This window comes from Pangasianodon hypophthalmus, chromosome 9 (genome assembly GCF_027358585.1).
Source record: "Pangasianodon hypophthalmus isolate fPanHyp1 chromosome 9, fPanHyp1.pri, whole genome shotgun sequence".
NCBI classification, from domain to species: Eukaryota; Metazoa; Chordata; class Actinopteri; order Siluriformes; family Pangasiidae; genus Pangasianodon; species Pangasianodon hypophthalmus.
The window spans coordinates 13,510,700-13,532,528 of NC_069718.1; the positions used below are offsets into that span (position 1 = coordinate 13,510,700).

Genomic DNA, 21,829 nt, shown 5'->3' on the forward strand with positions numbered 1-21,829 from the left:
TATTTTATGAATATCATCGAATTATTCAATATTAGGCACAAAAATGCATCATCAGTTTTAATTCATGAACTTCCCACCCACAGAACACAAATCAATTACACTGTGTGAAAATGTAGACGCAAAATTTTTCATCATACACCATATGGCCAAAAGTATATGGACACCTGACCATCACACCCATATGTGGTTCTTCCCCAAACTGTTGCAACAAAGTTAGAAGCACACAGTTGTATAGAATGTCTTTATATGCTGTAGCATTACAATTTCCCTTCACTGGAACTAAGAGGCCTAAACCTGTTCCAGCATGACAATGCCCCGTGCACAAAGCGAGGGCCATGAAAACATGGTGTGCCAAGGGTGGTATAGAAGAACTCGAGTGTCCTGCACAGAGCCCTGACCTCAACCCCACTGAACACCTTTGGGATGAACTGGAAATCCGACTGCACCCCAGATCTCCTCACCCAACATCAGCCGGACATCACTAATGCTCTTGTGGCTGAATGAACACAAATCCCCACAGCCACGCTCCAAAATCTAGTGGAAATCCTTCCCAGAAGAGTGGAGGTTATTATAACAGCAAAGGGCGACTAAATCTGGAATGGGATGTTCAAAAAGCACATATGGGTGTGATGGTCAGGTGTCCACATGCTTTGGCCATAATTCGGTATTAACATAATTTTCCCTGTTCTTATTAAAATTGCAATTAAGTAAAAAAAATAATTGTTATTAAAGTAGATAAATCATGAATTATTGTCCTCTGCAGCACAGTTTCCTCTGTGGTGGGTTCACTGCTTTCTAGGAAAAAGAGAGTGGTGCTCTATGGAGCTGAGGTGAAGCTTGCTGGCAGGTGGGCTTGCTGACAGGGGCCAGAGCTAATAAGAGGCCCAGAAAAATTGGTCAAAAGGCTGAACCAAAGAAAGTAACATCCAACACATGACAATATTGCATTCTCTTCATTTGTGGTGCTGGTGAATTTACATTATTCTTAAAGGTCTATAAAAAAGCACTATAAAAATGACAAGCTGCTCCTTTAAAGGATGAATTTAAGTCTTTCGACAATTGTTTAAGGTTGATGATTTCTAAATAAGGTGTTTACCTCACTTTTAGTTGTTATCCTGCACAAAAGGCTTAGTAATGGCTTACCTGCAGTTCTATGCTTCACCATGCTTCACCACAAGAGGGCTTCTTCCCCACAGGAGGGCTTCTTCACCACATTTATTTATTTATTTATTTAAAATAATGCATGGAAAAATAGAAATCTAGAATTTAAAGTAGAGTTTGAAACAGAAGTGCTATTCGAAAGAAAGTCTCCTCCAGTGTTTATAATACACATCCTGCTCCTGTTACTGATGCTGCTTAAAACATTCATCTTTGGATTTACCATGCACATTGTCTATTTATGAGTACAGGAATATATTTGGTTCATCTGTCCTATAGAGGCCACTGTGTTGAATAATTCTGTTTACACAAATGATAAAAGTGATTTTTGTAAGAATCTATACTTATATTGTTGTATACTGGGTTTGTCTGGTTACTTTTAAGAACTCATACCACTTTGTGTGCCTTTTCTATGGCTATAGAGATGGAGGATTTAAAGAAACATTTATGCAAACATCACAGTGTTAATCTGTCCAAAATAAATAAATAAATACATACATACATACATACATACATAAAAAATCACAATCAAATCAATTAAAAACATGCATGTGTACAAACTGCATCCCCAGCTGGACCAGTGTCTAATGGGATCTTATCTTTTTCTTTAATATTTTGTCATTTCATGGCCAACGCACACCTTTAGTTCTAAATAGGTGTAAAATAGATATAATCTCAGTGAAAAGCGATTATCTTATTTCTTTTCTTTCAGTAGTTGTTTTTTTTTTAGCATTTACAGTGATTTGTTGAATAGAAATAAGAACGATTTCCAAGAAGTCCACGCCATCTTAATGGTAGTAACTAATTTGTTTGTCATTACTGACTGTGTACTGCTCTGTATGAGATGACTTTTGTGTCTAGGTTCCTGCCTGAATAAATGTCATCTATAATTACAGTTCGTTTGGAAAACTAAAATGTCAGCTACACATCAATACCTGAGTAACCTGGAACATGTAAGGACTAAAACACAATGGGGCATGCTTTTAAAGGAAAACAATCAATGACAGGGTGGTGTGATGTGGCCTGAAATGTTTCATTCCTCTCATAGTGCAGTGATTTGCTGATTATTACAATTTCTATTTATTAAAGAACACATCATACATTTTATATATTTATAGCTAAGTTTAATGTTGTGGAACATCTGTGAAACAAGTGAGTTACTGTTTTTTTTTACAATAATGAGACAAAAAAAAAACAAAAAAACAAAACAGATTTTTAGAGTAATCATGAAAAACATCCTCCATCTTTAGACTTTCCTGTGGTTGAAAACTTATAGTTACAAAATAAACCTCTGTGACTGTTACAAAACACTGACACTGGAGACTCCTTCCAAAAATGCTAAATAAATGTCTTCTTTTAGAAAACGTCACCATAGCAACAATTATCAACACTTGTTTAAATGAAATAACAGCATGTCTTTAATCAGTTTATTATTAGACCTAGATCATATGGAGCATCTGCTACACAAGTCTCTTGAATTAGCTGTCAATATATAACCAATACTTTATTAGAATGAGTGCATTCAACTGTATAATTGAAATTATAGAAAATTATTCAACCTTTCTTACCAATCAGATTCAAGGCTTCAACAGCACTAGGCTACAAGTTGGTGTAGAAAAATTATAAAGGAAGTCATAAAAAAATAATATTACATTGTTAAACATCTTTTGATGGTTCTGATCTCTTATATCCTCTCTTTCAGTTCATCAAATTACAATGTATTTATGCAGATGATTTAGCTGAAAGCAGCTCATTGAACCAGAGACTAGATTTTTAGATTTTAATGACATTGGTCGGATTAGGGAACTATGAAATATGTGTTTATTCTCTCCGGGTCTAAATAAAAATATATGTCCCATCTCTCCAGAGCCTGTGAAACTAAGTCATTTTTTTGCTACAAAACAAAACTGTAACTGGACTATTACAAGTTATAGTTGCATATACTGTTGGACTATAGTGTAAAACTCGGGTGTGCTGTTTAGGTTGAGAGGTCGAATGGAGATCACTTGTTTTTCCTCCTCTCCTCTTCCTCCTCCCCTCCCTGTCCCTGCTGTCTGATAGGCAGTGCCAGTGTCCAGCAGTGGAGAGGAAGTGACAGGCTCTTCAGCCTGGAGGGCATGAGCATGGTGTCTCTGGATAGTCTCATCCATGGCCTGACATTTAGCAGTAGCTTTGTGCTCAAACACAAGATCAGATGGGATTGTGCAACGTTTAGGGTCAGCTTTTTAAAGAGTCGATTGTTTTTTCTAATGGAAGAAGAAGGTTGGTATTCCATGTGGTAGAAGATATAAAACAGAGAAACTCAGTCTCAACCCGTTAATCTTTCCAGGATGATTTCCCAGTAACAGGTGATATCTAAACTGATTAATGTTAAAGAAATACTTTTGTTCCTGTCCCTATCCACTGTGTCTGTAGTCTTGAATGTGTGATTACCACAGATAAGAATTTTTTTTCTGTGTTAATAAAACCTGTTTACTGAAATGTTATAGCAGCACGTCTAATTGTGTTTTATTCCTTACACACAGCAGTCACCTCAGCAAATATGACCATTATGTGTTGGTCCCATTGCTCAATCTATTCTCTCTCTGACCCTTTAATGCTCTGTTAAACCTTTTACTGCCCTCACATTCATGGTCATTACGTCATGACAAAATAGTCAGCCTTTACATCAAGCACCTACATCCTCAATCCTTTTTCCAGTTAAGAAAAATCCCCAGCTGTATTTGACACCATGGTGACAATGTTACATTGTTATTCTCGGCAATAACCATCTGTGACAGTATCCTTTCCACTGTGAAGGACAAGGCTTGTTTGATGTGAGGGGTGTAATTTGTAAACAACAAGACAGCCCGATGTGCATGGTGTGACGTTTTGGCAGATGCATAATAAGAGACACCTGCAAGCGGCTGTGGGCCTTTTCAGCGAGCAGAATGCCACCCAACTTGCGTAACTCAGTTTACGACCCTCTGTTTTCTGCATGGTGAGGAGGCATATGCAGCATCCTAAAGAGCTGTATGGACAAATAATTGTGTGAAACCAAGCAATGCTGGAGGCTCTTTGTAAGACAATAGCTGTATTGGGAAAGAGTTGGCTAAGTGATGTGTGAATGGTGTTTGCGCTACACATGTGCTGAAGGATGATAACAGCTATCGCAAATCCACCCCAATTTGTGTCTTCACAGGAAGCCAAATGGCTGGTCTTTCTATTTTTGGGATGTCAGTACTTGTTTAGAGGAGTTTATTAGTGAGGTCAGAGAGTGTATCTTTGAGGGTATTTGATAGATGTAGTAATGTGGGGTCAGGTGCTGGAGTCAGTGCAGTTAATGTCACAAATGACATAAATGCACCTGGCTCCTTCAGAATCCTAAAAGCACTGGTAAGCTGCTTGACCCCTGACTCCACTGGCTAGATCTGCAGACAGACAGACAAGCGCAAAGACATGCATACATGCACACACCCACTCATGTTTATCCTGCAAAAATCTATCAATGGGATGTGTATATCAGTGTGATTGCTTTAATCTCCTGCCAATTTGCATCCCCAAAGTCTCAATAATCTAATAGTGAATGGGAATCGACTTTTAACAATGTGGTCAAACTTCACATTAATGACAAACAGGATGCCAAGTGAAGGCAGCCTGCCTCTGCATCCCCAGCTATCTATTAGGCTCTTCTCAGTGTAAGTCCACAGTAATGGGTTATATGTGTGGCTTGATGAGTCCCTGAGACACTTGTGTGAGTTCAGGGGGTGGCTGCACAGATGCCTGCCACAGCTGCAGCCATTATCCAGAGGAAGTGACCATCATCGACAAGCCAAACCGCGTGTGTCGCGTCCACGTCACAACCCGAGCACGAGCCGGCCTCTGAAGTGTCATTGATCCAGCCTTATGGGTGCCTTAGTTCTCTAGTCACGTTGAGTTTCAAAAGCAAATTGCTCATATCAACCACAATAAGTGATTTCAGACATAACATCTTGCTTGGATTGTTTCGTTTCACAGTTTCTCTGACAGCGAGCCTCAGAAAACTCAGAAATGGTGTGTACTACCTGGCTATTTTTCACAATTTTTTAGTCATTCAAAGTAGTAACTCCAAAAGAAACTCCTCCAGTGTCTCCAATAATCTGACTATGGAGGTGAAATTCATAGAAAACTATAGAAGATGTAAACTTTATCATTTAATCAGTCGTTTGGTAGCAGTTGACTGTTGTGTCAAATATATCCAAGTGCTGCTGCAGCCTATAGGTAACACTCATGATAATGTGTCAGGGCCAATTGTAGACATGTAAAAAGTAAAAAGTCAAGTGTAAAGTAATTACTCAAGCAGCTTTTCCATCACGCAACTTATTTATACCCAAGCTTGATTTTCTTGATCACTAGTTTTAAGTGAATTATTCCTATAGTAGCATTACTGTTAGTCAAGTCAGTGTGTCAATCATCAATCATTTTGAACTCAATCATTTTGTACTCACTGCACTTAAGTGTGTTTAACAATTGAGTTTGAAAGAATTTCTGATGTTTTTGCTTTCTTTCTTTCTTTCTTTCTTTCTTTTGTTTTTAGTAACATTCATATAATATCGCTAGCCCGGAATCCACCTTTAAATACACTGATTATTGGAAAATCAGTGCTGTCTGGTTCACAGTGCTTAAGGTGCACGGATAGGTCTTGTCTTCAGGGTGGAAACTCAGCAACAAAATCAATAGCCCTCTTCCTTTGGGAGGAAGAAACATAGATTTGTTTCTGTGAATAATGTCAAACATTTCCTCAGGGAAGGGTGATAAAACAAAGGTATTAAATGCTATCCTTCTTGTTTCTGTTATTTTCTGCTATCACAAGATCTTCTTGTAAAGCTGAACAGAAAGATTCAAAAACAGATGAAGGTAGTAAGAACAGAAAAGGCTGCATGTGCTAAGACGGGAAAATGTCAGAGTTTAATTAGAAAGTGTGTCAGTGAGATATGGGTACTCGTAATTATCACGTCCTGCTCTAGTCTGCCCTCCAGCAGGCACTACACATGGTGCCATTAGGAAAGGTAAATTCAATAAAGCGTTCACTCCCAAAGAAAATTTGGGACTAATGTGGGTTGTGTGGAGTCTTCTTGCACTCCAGCATCGCCTCCAGGTAAAAGCTGTAATACTCATTAGTGGTCTCTATTACATGTTCACTTGAAAAAAATATTTTTTTTTCACAAATTAAGGTTACATCAAGGTTATAGGTTCAACAATTTAAATATAAAAACTTGTCTACTTAAATCCAAAATTCTGGAGAACAAATGAACATCTGTTACTATTAACTTGCAAATATACAGAATATTTATCAGGATATACCAGGACTCTTTTTGTGAAATTCCACCAAGTTCTGACTGAAAACCACAATGATTTATTATGACTTTTACAAATGTCCTCCATCACACCTGGGTGGACCTGGGAACATAACATATCGTTCTCTAATCAGTCCTTAATTCGTTCATTCATTCATTCATTCATTTATCTCCAGTAATCGCTATATCATGGTCAGGGTGGTGGTAGATCCTGGGAACACTGAGAATTCATCCTCAATGGGATGCCAGTCCATTGCGGTGTACCATACACATGCACATTCACATGCTCATTCACACCTCAGGGCCATTTATCTTAGTCAATCTACCTACTGGCATGCTTTTGGGAGGTGGGAGGAGACCTGGGAACCCGGAGGAATCCCACGTCAACAGAAACTCCACACAGACAGTAACCCGAGCTCAGGATCAAACTGGGGTCCCTGGAGCTGTGAGCTGACAATGCTACTTACTGCAACACTGTGCCCCACAATTACAGTGTTTTATTTATTTAAGAACTACATATTGTATTCTTAATCGATTTATAGTTACATTTAATTTTGTGGAACGTTCATGAGACAAGTCCTGAAGACTTTCCTGTGTTGAAAAACGTAAAGTTACAGCTTTTTCCTTTGACTGTTACAAAGCATTGGTACTGGATACTCCTTCCAATAATGCTAAATAAACATCTCCTTTACCATAAAAGTCATAAAAAACATCAAATTTCTTGTGTAAGTTGTGACTAGTATTAGAATAAGCAAATTAATATAAACTTGCGATTTGCCTTGCAAGTGGAACTAATGTCAGAGCTGCACTTATAGAGCATTAATCAACATTCTGACCAATCAGAAGTGAGAAATCAATAGTGCTGTGGTATAAGGCTTTTATAATTCATATTCTTACAGGTGCCATAGACAGTCAGAGTAAGCAGCCATGACTCAAGCATCATCAACACGGCTCACTGAGCATCCATCCTCAGAACACTCAGCCACCTCTGACAAATTACATGTGTAAAAAGTAATGAAAGTGCACTCTACATGATTAGCCATTTTGTTTGGCAGCTGTATTTTGACACACTGCAAAGCAAATGGGTAATTACCTTCACTCTACATCACATTTAACAGAAAGGACAGAGCACAAAGCATTTACACTAATTCTGTAGTTACTTGGAAAGCAAGTGATTTTGTGACACTGCCACACCAAATGTTTCCATTTAACATTAAAATGTCACAAATGGATATTTGTGCATTATATTTGTGAATAAAATGGTACAGCTGATACAAAAGCATTAAAACAAGAAAAAAATGAAGTCGTGTCCTTCTCTTTTCATAGGAATAAGAGGGTGGATTTGTGGCAAAGCCTGATCAAATGAGAGTGCACTCAGTAGTCTGCGTTTGTCGCCCTGGGCTATGGGAAATAAGAGTCAGATAGCTGTTTACAGGGTTTAGATCGTGCTGCACTTCATGTGGCCTGTGACAGGCGAGGAAACATGGATACATAAAAACACAATATCTTCTGCCAGTAACGGGGACCAACAGGAGTGCACGTTTCTTTTCATTTCCAGGCTGCTTTTATGAATGTGGCACATGGGGGACCTGATGGAGCATTTCAAGAGGTTGTTGAGAAGGATTACAAAAGGCCCAGTTTCTTGGCTGTATGATGTTCATAAACAAGCCTTTTTAGTGGTGTGAACTAACCACATTTACTGATGCCTTAGGCAGTTTGCCGTTTTTTACAAATATGACCTACTCTAAATGTGTCTTTGATTATTTATTATTACCATGGAATTGAATGTGAAAATAATAAAATATTTATTTGTTGCTTCTTTCAATCAGAAAGACTAATGACCCTAAAAGAAACAACTGAAACACTAAACACTCAATAGACAAAAAAAAAAAAAAAAAAAAAAAAAAAAAAACAGAATTGAGGAGGATGAGGAATAATCACCCAGCTGGGCGCGTGCTGCAATTACACCGTCTAACAATTATACACTGAAAGCGAGCCGCTGAGCACAATGCGAGGAGGATGCTACCGGGGAATCAATACATAATTGCGATAATTGTGTGCCTTGTGCCAGGGAACCTCTGTAACTTTCAGAAAAGGGAGAGGGAAAAAATGAATAAACAGTGAATGATTGATGAAGGACAGAAGGACGTCATTTCCTCATTGCTGCCATTTATATGAAAACTCTGTGTGCTGAGTCTCCTCACCCAGAGAAGTGACCTTTGCCCTCAACAGTCATGTCATATTTGCAGATCTTTTCAAACCTAAAATAATTATAATGTGTTTTCTCCTGATGATGTAGGGTTAGATATCTCACATCATCTAGGTTTATTTTGGTCAGAAAATGATTCTGGCTCAATTAACTAGTTAGAGAAATGTATATGTGATCTGGCCAAAACCGTTTATTTATAAAGGTTATTTAAAAACTCTTTTTATTTTACATTCAAAATATTCTGGGGGTATAAATCATTACTGAGTGTAATTATATATGACAAAAATGACCAGTGGTAATATTTTTCTCCCTAACCCTCCCTAACCTCTTTTTAGAGCTTTTCAACCCATGCTTTTTCAGTTTGGAGATATCATGTCTGAATTCTTCTTCTTCTTCTTCTTCTTGTTACTATCTTTCACAAAACACTTTATGAAATTGTATATATATATATATATACAATTTCATAAAGTGTTTTGTGAAAGATAGTAACAAGAAGAAGAAGAAGAATTCAGACATATATATATATATATATCATTAGTGAATAAACCGTTTCACAATATTGGGCTCTTAGGTCTTACAGCTTCCTTTCCTCCTGTGTAGATACAAACCTAGGCATTACCTTAAAATAATAACTTTAGTTTATGTAGCAATGTTCCTACAAATTAGTCAACTTATATTACAAATTTCCTTATCATTGCTCCAACTGTATTTCAGCTGCATAGTTGTGAAGTTTGAAATTATAATGCATATAATTCTTCTGTGTTCAAATATATACTGTAAAAATAATAATAGGGCCCTTGAGAGACACCAGCTTGTACTACTACTACTACTAGAGTCTACTACTACTACTACTACTACTACTACTAATAATAATAATAATTTCAGAATTAACACATATTTGTAATTCTGATTTAATTAAAACCCAGCAGCCAGTAAATGATTCATTAACCCTACCTTCTAACGCAAAGTAATGCACTTCAAGAAGAGACCATCATTGATAAAACACAAAAACTCATAAAACTGTGTTTAAATATATTCTGTAAAAATAATAATAGGGCCCTTGTGAGACACCAGATTGTATTTGCTTTAAGATTTGTAATGAATACTACTACTACTACTACTACTACTACTAATAATAATAATAATAATAATAATTTAAAAAATAATACATTTTTGTAATTCTGATTTATTTAAAACCCAGCAGCCAGTAAATGATTCATTAACCCTACCTTCTATTGCAAAGTATGTGCATGCACTTCAAGAAGAGGCCATCACTGAGAAAACACAAAAACTCAAAAAATGACAGTCAAAACCATATTCCCTGCCCTGAGGCAAAGGTGAAAAGGCGGCACACTTTGTCCTAATGTCAGTCTGTGTTTTATCTCATTTTGTTCCTCTGTCTCTCTTAATAAAGGCTGAATGAAGCCCTTTTGGTGCAGAGAGCCCTGGGCCACATCACTGCTCCTTTAGTATTTCTGCTGTGCACCCTGCAGCATGCTAACCCCTGCACAGTCAAGTAGCTATTCTGTAGCTGCAGTAGCACCTGTGGCTGAAGCAGTAGCTAGTTCATGTGTCTGAGCTACATATATCATTACTTTAGAATCAGAATCATGCTCAGAATCACTTTATTTCACTGAGCACATGTGCAGTTACAATTTGTCTTGGTACAATGGTGCAGACAGACACAACAACAACAACAACAACAACAACAAAAAGCATGTATACACAAGAGTACGACACACAATATGATGAAAGTGGACAAGAAATAAGGTTTAAATTAAAAAATAGCAAATAGAAGATACTGTCTGTAAATTCTTGAATGTACACAACAGTCCTGAAAAGTGGGTGTGTTGAGTGAGTAGTTAGAAATTGTTGATAGCTACCACAGCTCTTGGAATGAAACTGTTTCGCTGTCTTGTAGTTCTTGTTTTTACTCACCAGAAGTGCTTGCCAGAGGGAAGATATTTGGAAAATATGGTCAGCCAAGATCTTTTGTGTCTACGTCTTTGCTCTGGCTAGGTATAAGTCCTGTAAGAATGGTAGGCTGCAGCCAGTGGCCTTCTCAGCCGTTCTGATAGTCCGCTGCAGCTTAGCCTTGGCCTGTTATGGATGTTGATAGGATCAACTCAATGATTGCTGTGTAAAGCCCTATATGTATTTTTTGTGGGAGTCTGTGCTTCTTTAGGTGTCACAGGATGCTTTCTTCCCATTCCATGTCCCATGACAGAAGAGTGCCCCAAGAAATGTCCTTAGTAAAGAACTGGTCCTTCAGTCTGGTTGAATATGCTTGCATTGCAGCCTTAATCACATTTTGTAGGGTATACTTCGCTTCCCTTTACAGTATGCCTCAAGGTTTACTATACCCATAAGCTTGCTAGCTGTTAGAGCAAAGCTGAAGTGAACCAGTGCTTGTCATTATTATAAAATCACCACCAGTTTTGTGGGAGTACACACTTCTTCACAGAAACTAAAGAGGTAACAGTGTCTGTATAGCCATTATTTGACACAGTTTTGAAAGTATCCCAATTCGAAAGAGTTGTGTAGCTCCTCCACAACCTCACTCATACACCACTGTAGTTTTACAGGCTTTTGCAGCTTCAGACTTTATCTGTATGCTGGGATAAGGTGAATCATCAAGTGGTCTGAGTTCCCCAAGGGGGTATGGGGGACAGCATGGTAGGCATCCTTTAATCATATTATTCTCAGCTGGAGATAAAACTCCACTTAGTGGTACAGGGAACTTGCAATGCTTTATTCGGAATCGAATTTGGCAGGCTGGATGGGAATGGATATTGAATTGAGCTTAGAAAGTGACTGAATTTTCTATAGGCTTTAGTCTTATGAGGGATGTTTTCCTAATGGGGGAAGCTATTGAATTTACTAGAGCTACTTGTGTAACATTTGTGTTCGAAGATGGTAATTAACTCTAAAATTGTGATTTGAAAATTAAGGACATTTAAAGCAATTGATATTTTGTCTAATTAAACATAACCAAAGAAAAATTAGACTAATGTAAACTTGATGCAATATTTAAAAAAAAAAAAAGATTTTTGTCAGTTCTTGTAAAATTTCAGCTGTCAAAAACAAAAACAAAAAAATTAAAAAGCACTTTCACAACTGTATAGTGTAGGGATTATAGTGGAATAATTTTTTCAGCATAAATTAAATTAAAGGATGTTTAATAATGACCATATTACTGTGGTGTTCTTATTAATAGCCTATTTGGTTTAAAGATGCTTTTCTTCTTTTAGATAAAGTCAGTGGATAATGGTATTTTAAGAACTAGGAAAACTTTTAAAAGCTGCTTTTTAAATGTATTTATCAAACAGCGCCCAGTGATTGCAGATTGTGATTAGTCCAATTTTTTGCTCATCAATAACTGGAAAATGGCAAAGGACGCAGCGCTAATGGGATTAAATAAAACAAGAGCAGGGGTGTGAGAGGCTAGAAAGTGTTTGACGACGAAAATGAGGGGCTCTGGGTTTGACGTCAGTAAAGAGAAATTGCCTGTATAAATATAGGGCTTAGGCAGGCACTGATGGAAAAACACACGAGCGTTCCCGAGACATCTCCGAGCTTCTGAACGGCGAGATCACTAGAACCCGAGAATGCCAAATTCAACCAGTTCCACTTCTTCCACCAAAAGCATGAGGAGAGCTGGCTCTGAACTGGAGCGCTCCGACTCCATCACGGTAAGCGCAGAGCCTCTTATCCTTACAACCTACCAGAAAGTCGTAGATTTTCTGAGTTATTCTGATTTATAGGTATTTGTAGCATAGGACAGTGCATATGAGTTGGAAACTCATATGTTGGAAACTCATATGAGTTGAAAACTAACTCGTGCGCCAAAGGCTTGTGCGCGTTTTGGAGATGCGCATCACTTCCACCCAAAGCGCACAGCGTAAAGATAAAATGGTACAGAAAAAGAGAGAGGAACTTCAGACAACATCCAAACACCATGCTGCCACACTGGACTGGGATTCTCAAAGGCACCACAGCACAGAAATCAGCACTATATCATGCTTTAGATCAGGATGATCACTGTCTTCAAGTTAAGATCTTAACAACACTCTGGGGGAAAAAGCTGCACTTTTAGTATCTTTAGTATGTATCTTTTATTTAGAACTGTGCATATATTGAATCTTTAAAGCTTTACCCTGAAAGTGCCTTAAATCATTTTTAAAGGTACACTATATGCACGTTCCCAGGTGAAAGATAAAGATGAAATAGTTTACCTTACTGGATAACCACAGACACTATTTCAGACAAAATATTTGCTTTGGCAACGGAAATACTTTCTATAAGCATGTCCCATCAGTCACCCCCACGTCCACTGTCTCTCTCTCTCTCTCTGTGTGTGTGTGTGTGTGTGTGTGCGCTGTGCTCCAGTCTCAGCGCTTCGTGGGGCGCAGGCAGAGTCTGATCGAGGACGCGCGGAAGGAGAGAGAAGCGGCGGAAGCGGCGGCGGCGGCGGAAGCGGCGGAGGCGAATGAGCACATCGTGTTTGAGGAGGACGACGGAAAAGCACTGCTCAACCTCTTCTTCACCCTGAGAGGCTCCAAAAGTCCGGCCCTCTCTCGCACTCTCAAGGTCTTCGAGGTAGGTAAAGCTCCATATACGAATAAGAATAATTAAAAAATCTTGATACTGACGCACGCGCGCATTTTCACTTTTTCATATGACTTCATTTCTCCTTAAATCATAATACAACAAAATAAAAACCTGTGCAAGCAAACCTTATTCATACATACATAGGCTACCTGTACATAATTGGAAATTATGTGTAGAATATGTCAAAAAAAATCTGTTTTCAAGATTTGGATAGTGTCATGAAATCCATATCCAAGGTCAGAAATAAAGGTCCCAAAGTGCCATTTCTATTATCGCTAGGGTGTTGCCATCGAGAGTACATCTTTTGTGCCTGTAGTATGTATCTTTTACCATTAAAAATAAAATAACATACATAACTGAACCTTAAGGACCACTGATGAACCTTTAAAGCTTTACTACAACACCTACCTTCCCAGGTAAAATACAAAATATGCATTCAAAAAGATGGTACAGAAGAAGTTCCTTTTATAGTACCATAGCATCAGCAAAGAACAGTACAGTTTGGTACCTTTATTTCTGAGAGCACAAGGTAACAAAGAAAAGAAAAAGAAAAAAAAAAAGAAGAAGAAAATCCAGCCTGCTGACTTGGGTATGAATTAGTCATTGATTTGAAAATTATTTAAAAGGAATTCTTTTTATACTTATTGTTTCCATAAGGCTTCTGACAGTAAATATTTTCCATTAAAATATCATATATTTTAAATGAAATATAATTAATTATAATCATAATATAATCGTAATAATCATATTGATATGGGAAAAAGACCTAAATATGATTATTTATCTACTTTTAATTAACTTTTAATTATTTATTTAAATTATACATGCTCAAGTAATATAAAAATCTATAATTTTATTATTCTATAATTTTTCACAGGCTTCAAAGGTGCACACGCATATAATCAGCTGTTCGCACAAACAGTATGGAGAATATACCAGTGTCAGTTTCAGTTATTTGCACTCTTTGAAGAAATAAATGCTTCTTGTATTATTCACAGACGTTTGAAGCCAAGATGCACCATCTTGAGACTAGACTGAGCCGTAAACCTAAGGATGGCTCACAGGACTTGGAATATTTTGTGCGCTGTGAAGTTCATCTATCAGATGTAAATACACTCGTCAGTTCCTTGAGAAGGATTGCGGACGATGTCAGAACCACTAAAGAGGTGAAATGTAAGCTCTTGGCATTTGTATACTATTACAGACAACATTTTAATATTATACTTTTAGGACTATGTTTGGAATGCTTTATAATTTATAATAATTTATAATAATATGTTGTATATTCGTTTGGACATTCCATCCTCTCAAGTCCACTGGTTCCCGAAGAAAATTGCAGAACTGGATAGATGCCATCACCTGGTGAATAAATTTGATCCAGATTTGGATCCGGATCATCCAGTGAGTAAATTTACCTTTGTTATGTGTGAGGATAACACTCAGTGGACCACAAAAGAGCTTTAAGTCACAATTTCTTTCCTGTAGGGATTCACAGACCCTTTGTACAGAAAACGAAGAACACTGATTGGGGATATCGCTTTCAAATTTAAGCAGTAAGTCAAAACCAGACCATAGCTATTGTCATACTTTTGCCCTGTTTTTGTTGTATATGAATTTGATTAATTTAGAAAATATAATTTGTCTCTTTTCAGTGGGGAAACAATCCCTAGGGTGGAGTACACACAAGAGGAAATTGAAACTTGGTATGTGTGGCTAAACAGACATTTAAGCCAAGACTGTGCCATTAAATATGTACACATATTGTTTCTCCAGTGCTATGTTTCTAGATAAATTGATTTGTTACATTTTGTTTTTACTCCATGGCTGCATGCTATGTTCAATCACTGTCAGAACAGGCTGCGCAGCTTAAAGGGAATTGGTTTACACAGTACAAATCAGGTCAACTTGCTAGGCCATGCATTATTTTAGCATGTTTTCTGTTTCTGTAATTTTTAAATTTGATATGGAAACTTTATTATTATTGCCTGGCTTGCACCTGTGGTAAGACAAGTGACAGCAGTTGAGTCAAATGTTTTTGTGAGCATATACCTCATAATCTGACCTTGGATTCTAAATGTAATTTGTGTGTCTGTGTGTCTGTGTGTGTGTGTGTGTGTGTGTGTGTTTGTGTGTGTTGACAGGCGAGAGGTCTACAATACCCTGAGAGCTCTGTACACCACCCATGCGTGTAATGAGTATTTAGAGGCTTTTACGCTCCTGGAGAAACACTGTGGTTATAGCCCTAATAGCATCCCTCAACTAGAGGACGTCTCACGCTTTTTGAAGGGTATTGAGCAGATCATCACAACTTATTATTACGAAATATCCTCAAACTTTCTCCATTTTTCCCTAGTAGGACTCCCTAGTAGTCGTGCTGCTCTCTATTAGTCGAGAATATGAAATTGAAATATGAAATGTGGCAACACATTGAAGCTAAAATTAAATAACACTGTGTTTATAGTTGAGTGCAAAAGTGTACAAAGTGTATGCTTATTAGGTTTAGTGGATTTTACTGATGTTCCTTCATTGTCACAAAAAAACATTATAACAAGACCAGATGAATAAGCCTATTAGCTTATTAATGTTGGGGAAAAACACCTAAATGTTTGTCCATGCTTTGTCTGTATATCTGCTTATATATAGCCCCTGTATGCATATTAATTCTAGACACATATAACTCATATTATTAACTAATATTACACACTGTCTTCTTCAAATCAGGCCTGGAGATTGAGACGGTCATGAAAAACACTTTTCTTTTGACTTTAACTTATATTTTTGGTTGTTGTTATGCTTCTTCTATTATTTCCCTTCAAAAGCTTTTTGAATACTAGAAAGTTCTGTTAGAATGATGAGGGAATGGCTTAAGCTCTCGTTTATGTATGTTGTTGCTGATGTGCATTTTAGGACCAGCAGAGTAGAATAAGCAGTAAAGGAAGAACAAGTGGTTCGTTATTCCATTGTAGATTAAAGAAAACACTTCATCCACTGATATTTCTCTGTCTTATCAGAGCGTACAGGGTTCCAGCTGAGGCCTGTGGCAGGTCTTCTGTCAGCACGAGACTTTCTGGCCAGTCTGGCATTCCGTGTGTTCCAGTGTACGCAGTATATTCGCCATGCCTCTTCCCCTATGCACTCCCCTGAACCGTAAGAAGATATAGCATCTTTATATTTACTCCACATCAAGTCTTAACATATATTAATAAGTGAAAGTGGAGTCTTACCACCTGAATATGGCCATGTTTTCTTTGTAGGGACTGTGTACATGAACTCCTGGGCCATGTTCCTATGCTGGCTGATAAAACATTTGCTCAGTTTTCCCAGGTAAATATTTTATGCATTTTATTTTATATTATATTTCTGTGCCTTTTAAAAAAATATACTATATACACTTTTTTCATAGTAGGTTCCCCTGGAGTCACTGATGTATAGAGAGGGATCTGTGATTTTATTATTATAATTTTTTAATGACATGATGATGAAAGGGTTTAAAATTTCCAGTCACACTGATGTGTTATTTATGTGAAGTTGTTCATTTTCTAAAGTAAAATAAAATCATGCAAAAATAATGAATGATATCTAAATGCAGTGTAGGAAAGGAATGCAATGTAGGAAAGGAAAATATATTGGTAAACATTAATAAATACTAATAATAATTAAGTGAGTCCAGTTTTGGTGATTCACTGTCATTCAAAACCTTGCTTTGCCTATTTTATTAGTTGTACTATTAAATATTAATTACATTAAACGTTAAAATGTTCAACCTTATACTTGGGTGGATGTGCTGTTATAAGTAAATAATCATCAATGGGATGATGATGCCATTACCACCACAAATCAAGCACATCCCGAACTATTTTATTCTTTTTATACCACAGCAATTTGCTGATGGAACAATTTCTTATTAATTAAAGAATGTTACCTCATATTCCTTATCTATTTATAATTTCATTTATTGTTGTGCGACATCTGTGAAACAAGTTAGATCCTGTTAAAACTTACATTATAGCAGCTATAAACTGTTGTTCCCTCAACAATTTTTGTCTTTAATATGACAAAAATGCAGCTTAGGTTATTTTGGATCTACAATGTGCAAAGCGTGTCTAAAAACTAAAAACAAACATTTAAATCTTATAAACCTTGCGGCCAGAACTACAGTCAGAGCTGCAGTTATAGAGAATTAATCAATGCCTCATACCTCAGAACTGAGACTTCAACAGTGCTGTTGTATAATATATTAGATACTATACATACAGTATATATATATATATATATATATATATATATATATATATATATATATATATATATATATATATACGCACACACACACACACACACACACAAATGATTCATTAATTAATCATTAGTCAATCATTAATCTTTTATTAGCAAATTATGCATTATTACCGAATCCTAAAGATGCAATAGTTGATATTTAATAGAATCCCTGTACAAATTGATAAAACTTGTAGAAAAAATTGGAAGCTATGTAGAAAATAGATAGATAAAAAATGGTTTAATTCTTGGCCTTAGCAAAGGTGTATGAAGTCACTTAGACTTGCTTAGAAAAGAGACTTCCGGTCCAGAATGCTTGTCTGCGTTTGAATGCACGTACTGTCAGTCATTTTATAGACACTCTACAGGCCATCGTAGATCCTGGGGGTGTAGCTTTTTGATCATAGACGGGACTCATTCAAATGTCGAACCCAACTTAGCGTTAGAGACCTAATCTTGACAAAAAAAAATCTTACCAAATGCATCTTTAAATTCAAGTGTTAATAAAGAAACTGTTAATATGATACAAAGCATTCTGTTGAGGCTGGAGTCCAGGAATGAAAAGCTCTAATGACTCCAATAAACAAACAAGAATATGCTTGTAGACTGTTTTGATTATAAGGGGGTCCAAAATATAGGAGGACCTGGTTGCAAAATATAATGTCACTGGCCTCTCTAATGTCAGTGTGGGTCTGATACGTCTGTATTTGCAGAACATTGGACTTGCATCTCTTGGTGCCTCAGAGGAAGACATTGAGAAACTGTCAACAGTGAGTATTTTATTCCTCATAGTATAGCATGTCTGTGTTTTATAACCTCACTGAGCTCACTGATAACTGTGTCTGTTAATGTGTGTGCTTGCATTTTCAGCTTTATTGGTTCACAGTGGAGTTTGGACTCTGTAAGCAGGGAGACACAGTGAAAGCTTATGGAGCAGGTCTTCTTTCCTCCTATGGTGAGCTTGTGGTAAGCGTCCCTTTTCTTACAATCTTTTGTAATACTCATCTTTATCATGCACCATTATACCGCAACACTGTTGAATAATATAATATTTATAATATAATAATAATAATAATAATATAATAATTTAATAATAATTGAATGGAATCAGTTAGAAGGTATTGATTAATTTTCTATAACAGCACAACTCTGACGTCATGTCAGCTACAAGGCAAATCACAGGTTTATATTAATGCGATTATTGTAATATGTTATCGTTTCTATAGTAACAGCTAATTCACAGGGACTTGTATGGAAGATGCTCCACATAAGCCGAACAAAAATCAATAAAAAAAAAAAAACAGTTAATTACTTAACAGCAAAAACATATAGACATTGCTCAGGTGAGGCTTCCTGTAAGGAGATGTTTAACATGTATCAAAGAAGACTTCAATCATTGTCAGGACTTTAAGGTAAAGCTGTTGGGAAAGGAAGAGGACTTCACAGTTATGTGACAAGCTGCAGTTTTTTTATTATTATTATTAGTTTCAAGAGAAAAAGGGAAGGGGTGGTGAGGAAACTGTTTATAGCTGTTATAACAAAAGTGCAAAAATTACTTTACTTAATCCATATGCACACTTACTTAATGCATTCTCCTATGTCTGTGTTTTATTGTTCACCAGCATGCGCTTTCAGACGAGACGGAGAGACGAGAGTTTGACCCAGACACTGTAGCTGTGCAGCCATACCAAGATCAGACCTACCAGTCTGTCTATTTTGTGTCTGAGAGCTTTTCTGATGCTAAAGATAAACTGAGGTAAAAAGGAACTGAAGGTTGTAATACTTAACAATAATATGCACATCAGGCACATTCTGTTAGGGGATAAGTCAGTGACATTTGATAAAGAAATAATATGACCAGTTCTAAATATATTTGCTTATTTTTAATGACAGAATGTATTCGCTGAGGATCAAGAGGCCATTTTCAGTGAGATTCGACCCATACACAAACAGCATAGAAGTTCTTGACAACCCACTGAAGATCAGAGGAGGACTGGAGTTGGTGAAAGACGAACTGAAGGTCCTCACAGATGCCTTGAATGTACTGGCCTGAGTTCGCCAGTTCGTGCCACCTGCTGCCCTGATACTCAGTGTTTACTATGTGGCATTTTCTTTAGATTGTGTGTGTTGTACTTTTCTGCTGCAGCTAAAGTTGTTGCTTTTAAAAAGCTCAGTGGCAACAAAATTACCTCATGCTGGAATTTGTTTCCAAAGACCTCACTTTGTGACTCTTATTTTTGTGTGAAAAAGACTATCATACTAAAATCACTGAAACCAAATGCTATTTATCAAAAATAAAATAATAAAAAATATATATATATATATTATTTAGGTAATACCAAGCTCTATACATTACTGTGCAAAAGTCTTAGGCACCCTGTTGCTTTACAAACCTTGTTATAGATTTTTATTATATGACTTCTACATTATTGATTCAGTACAAAAAACATTTTAGATTTCCAAACATTAGTTTTCCAGCACAAAATTAAATGTTACAGAAAAATTTTGCATGTCAGTAAAGAAAGCAGCATATTACATAAGAGACCATTTTTCAGACAAAAAAACATAATGAAGGCTGCTGGGTTTTGCTGCAAAAATAAGAAGCAAGTGTGACAGTCAAAGTCTCCAGAAGAACTGTGGCTGCTTCTGCAAGATGCTCAGTAAAACTTACCAGCTATTTCCTTATAAAACTGCACAAATTGTACCTGAGACTACTATTTTTTTTTTAAAGCAAAGGTTCGTCACATCAAATATTGCCTTTGTAATGTAAAAACATTTAATTTCATTATTTTGAAGGCATCTTTGCTCTACAGCATTTCTTTGCATGTGCCTAAGACTTATATATATATATATATATATATATATATATATATATATATATATATATATATATATATATATATATATATATATGTAGGTTTTTTCAATACATAATCTGCATACATGTAAAAAAAAAAAAAACAAACCTCGTGTTTCATTAGCATGCACTGCCACACAGTGCACTGTGTGCTTTTTCCAATTGTGAATTTATCTAGAAATAACTGACAAAAGCAGTGAAATCTGTTTCAGTGCCACAGTGATGATGCTTCAGCTATTATTTGCAGGTGGATGTGCTTTTTGCATTGTGGTGGCTGATATCAAAAAGTATTTCTGCTCTACTTGCCATTGAGGCAGTTGAGTGTTGCTAATACAACAACAGCAAATATCAACGAGATATAAAATTAAACTATTTGAAATGGCTGACCACACGTGTTTTATTGTTCTCTTACTAAAATATACAAATTTGTAACTCTGATCAAATTCTGTAATATACATTTATTATGGACAAATATTGAGGATCTCTGACACTATTCCAAAAGATTAATATTATTATTATTATTATTACACCTGACATCATACCGCACTTTTCTTACATAATGCAAAGCACCATTCTTACTGAGCACCCTGGGCCATTTCCTACCTGTGCCATTTTCACCAGGTGAAGTACACAGGTCTGATTGACATGAATATTCCTAAATTAAATAGTTTTTAAAAGGTTTTTTCATGTTTAAGTGTAGAAACTGTTTTTTTTTTTTTTTTAAATAAATGCCTGACAGATGCCTCTGGAGCTGTTAATGTGAGAAGCAATGCTGAGTGACTTTGGCAAGGGCCGAATTGTGATGACTGGGCATTTCCAAAATGGCAGATCTTGTGGGTTGTTCCCAGTATGCAGTGGTTAGTACATTTACATTTACATTTACATTTATGGCATTTGGCAGACGCCCTTATCCAGAGCGACTTACAATAGTGCTTTAAAGTCTATCAAAAATACATTCTGATATTGGCTCGCTAGGTCACAAACTAGGAATACCATCAGTCCAAAACTCTGTTGGGGAGGTTTTTTTTTTTTTATTTTTTTTTTTTTGTGAAAGTGCTAATTTAAGTATTTTATGAAGAGGTAAGTCTTTAAACGTCGTTTAAAGACTGCTCTTCAGGTTAGTACCTACCAAAAGTGGTCCAAGGAAGGACAACCGGTGAACCAGCGACAGGTAATGGGTGCCCAGGGCTCACTGATGAGTGTAGGGATCGAAGGCTAGCCCATCTGGTCGGGTCCCACAGAAGAGCTACTCTAGCACAAATTACTGAAAAAGTTAATGCTGGCTAGATAGAAAGCTGTCAGAACACACAGTGCATCTCAGCTTGCTGTGTATGGGGCTGTGTAGCTTCAGATTAGTCAGAGTACCCATGCTGACCCCTGTCCACCGCCGAAAGTACCTAC

At 36.7% G+C, this 21,829-nt stretch overlaps 1 protein-coding gene across 1 annotated transcript; it reads left to right on the forward strand.

Moving 5' to 3' along the window:
- The first annotated feature begins 12,221 nt into the window (after positions 1-12,221).
- Positions 12,222-20,401, forward strand: th (tyrosine hydroxylase). The gene is made up of 13 exons (XM_026919481.3): positions 12,222-12,374; positions 13,072-13,281; positions 14,292-14,466; positions 14,606-14,694; positions 14,779-14,846; positions 14,946-14,996; positions 15,435-15,580; positions 16,305-16,440; positions 16,548-16,617; positions 18,285-18,341; positions 18,442-18,537; positions 19,194-19,327; positions 19,465-20,401. The coding sequence occupies exons 1-13, from the start codon at positions 12,291-12,293 to the stop codon at positions 19,622-19,624; spliced, it is 1,476 nt and encodes a 491-aa protein (XP_026775282.3). The 5' UTR covers positions 12,222-12,290; the 3' UTR covers positions 19,625-20,401.
- The last annotated feature ends 1,428 nt before the right edge of the window (positions 20,402-21,829 follow it).

Coding starts and splice junctions, on each gene's coding strand:
- th (XM_026919481.3), top strand. CDS start 12,291: ATGCCAAATTCAACCAGTTCCACTTCTTCCACCAAAAGCATGAGGAGA. Junction 14,695..14,778: donor ATTTGGATCCGGATCATCCA/GTGAGTAAATTT, acceptor TCTTTCCTGTAG/GGATTCACAGACCCTTTGTA. Junction 14,997..15,434: donor CAAGAGGAAATTGAAACTTG/GTATGTGTGGCT, acceptor GTGTGTTGACAG/GCGAGAGGTCTACAATACCC.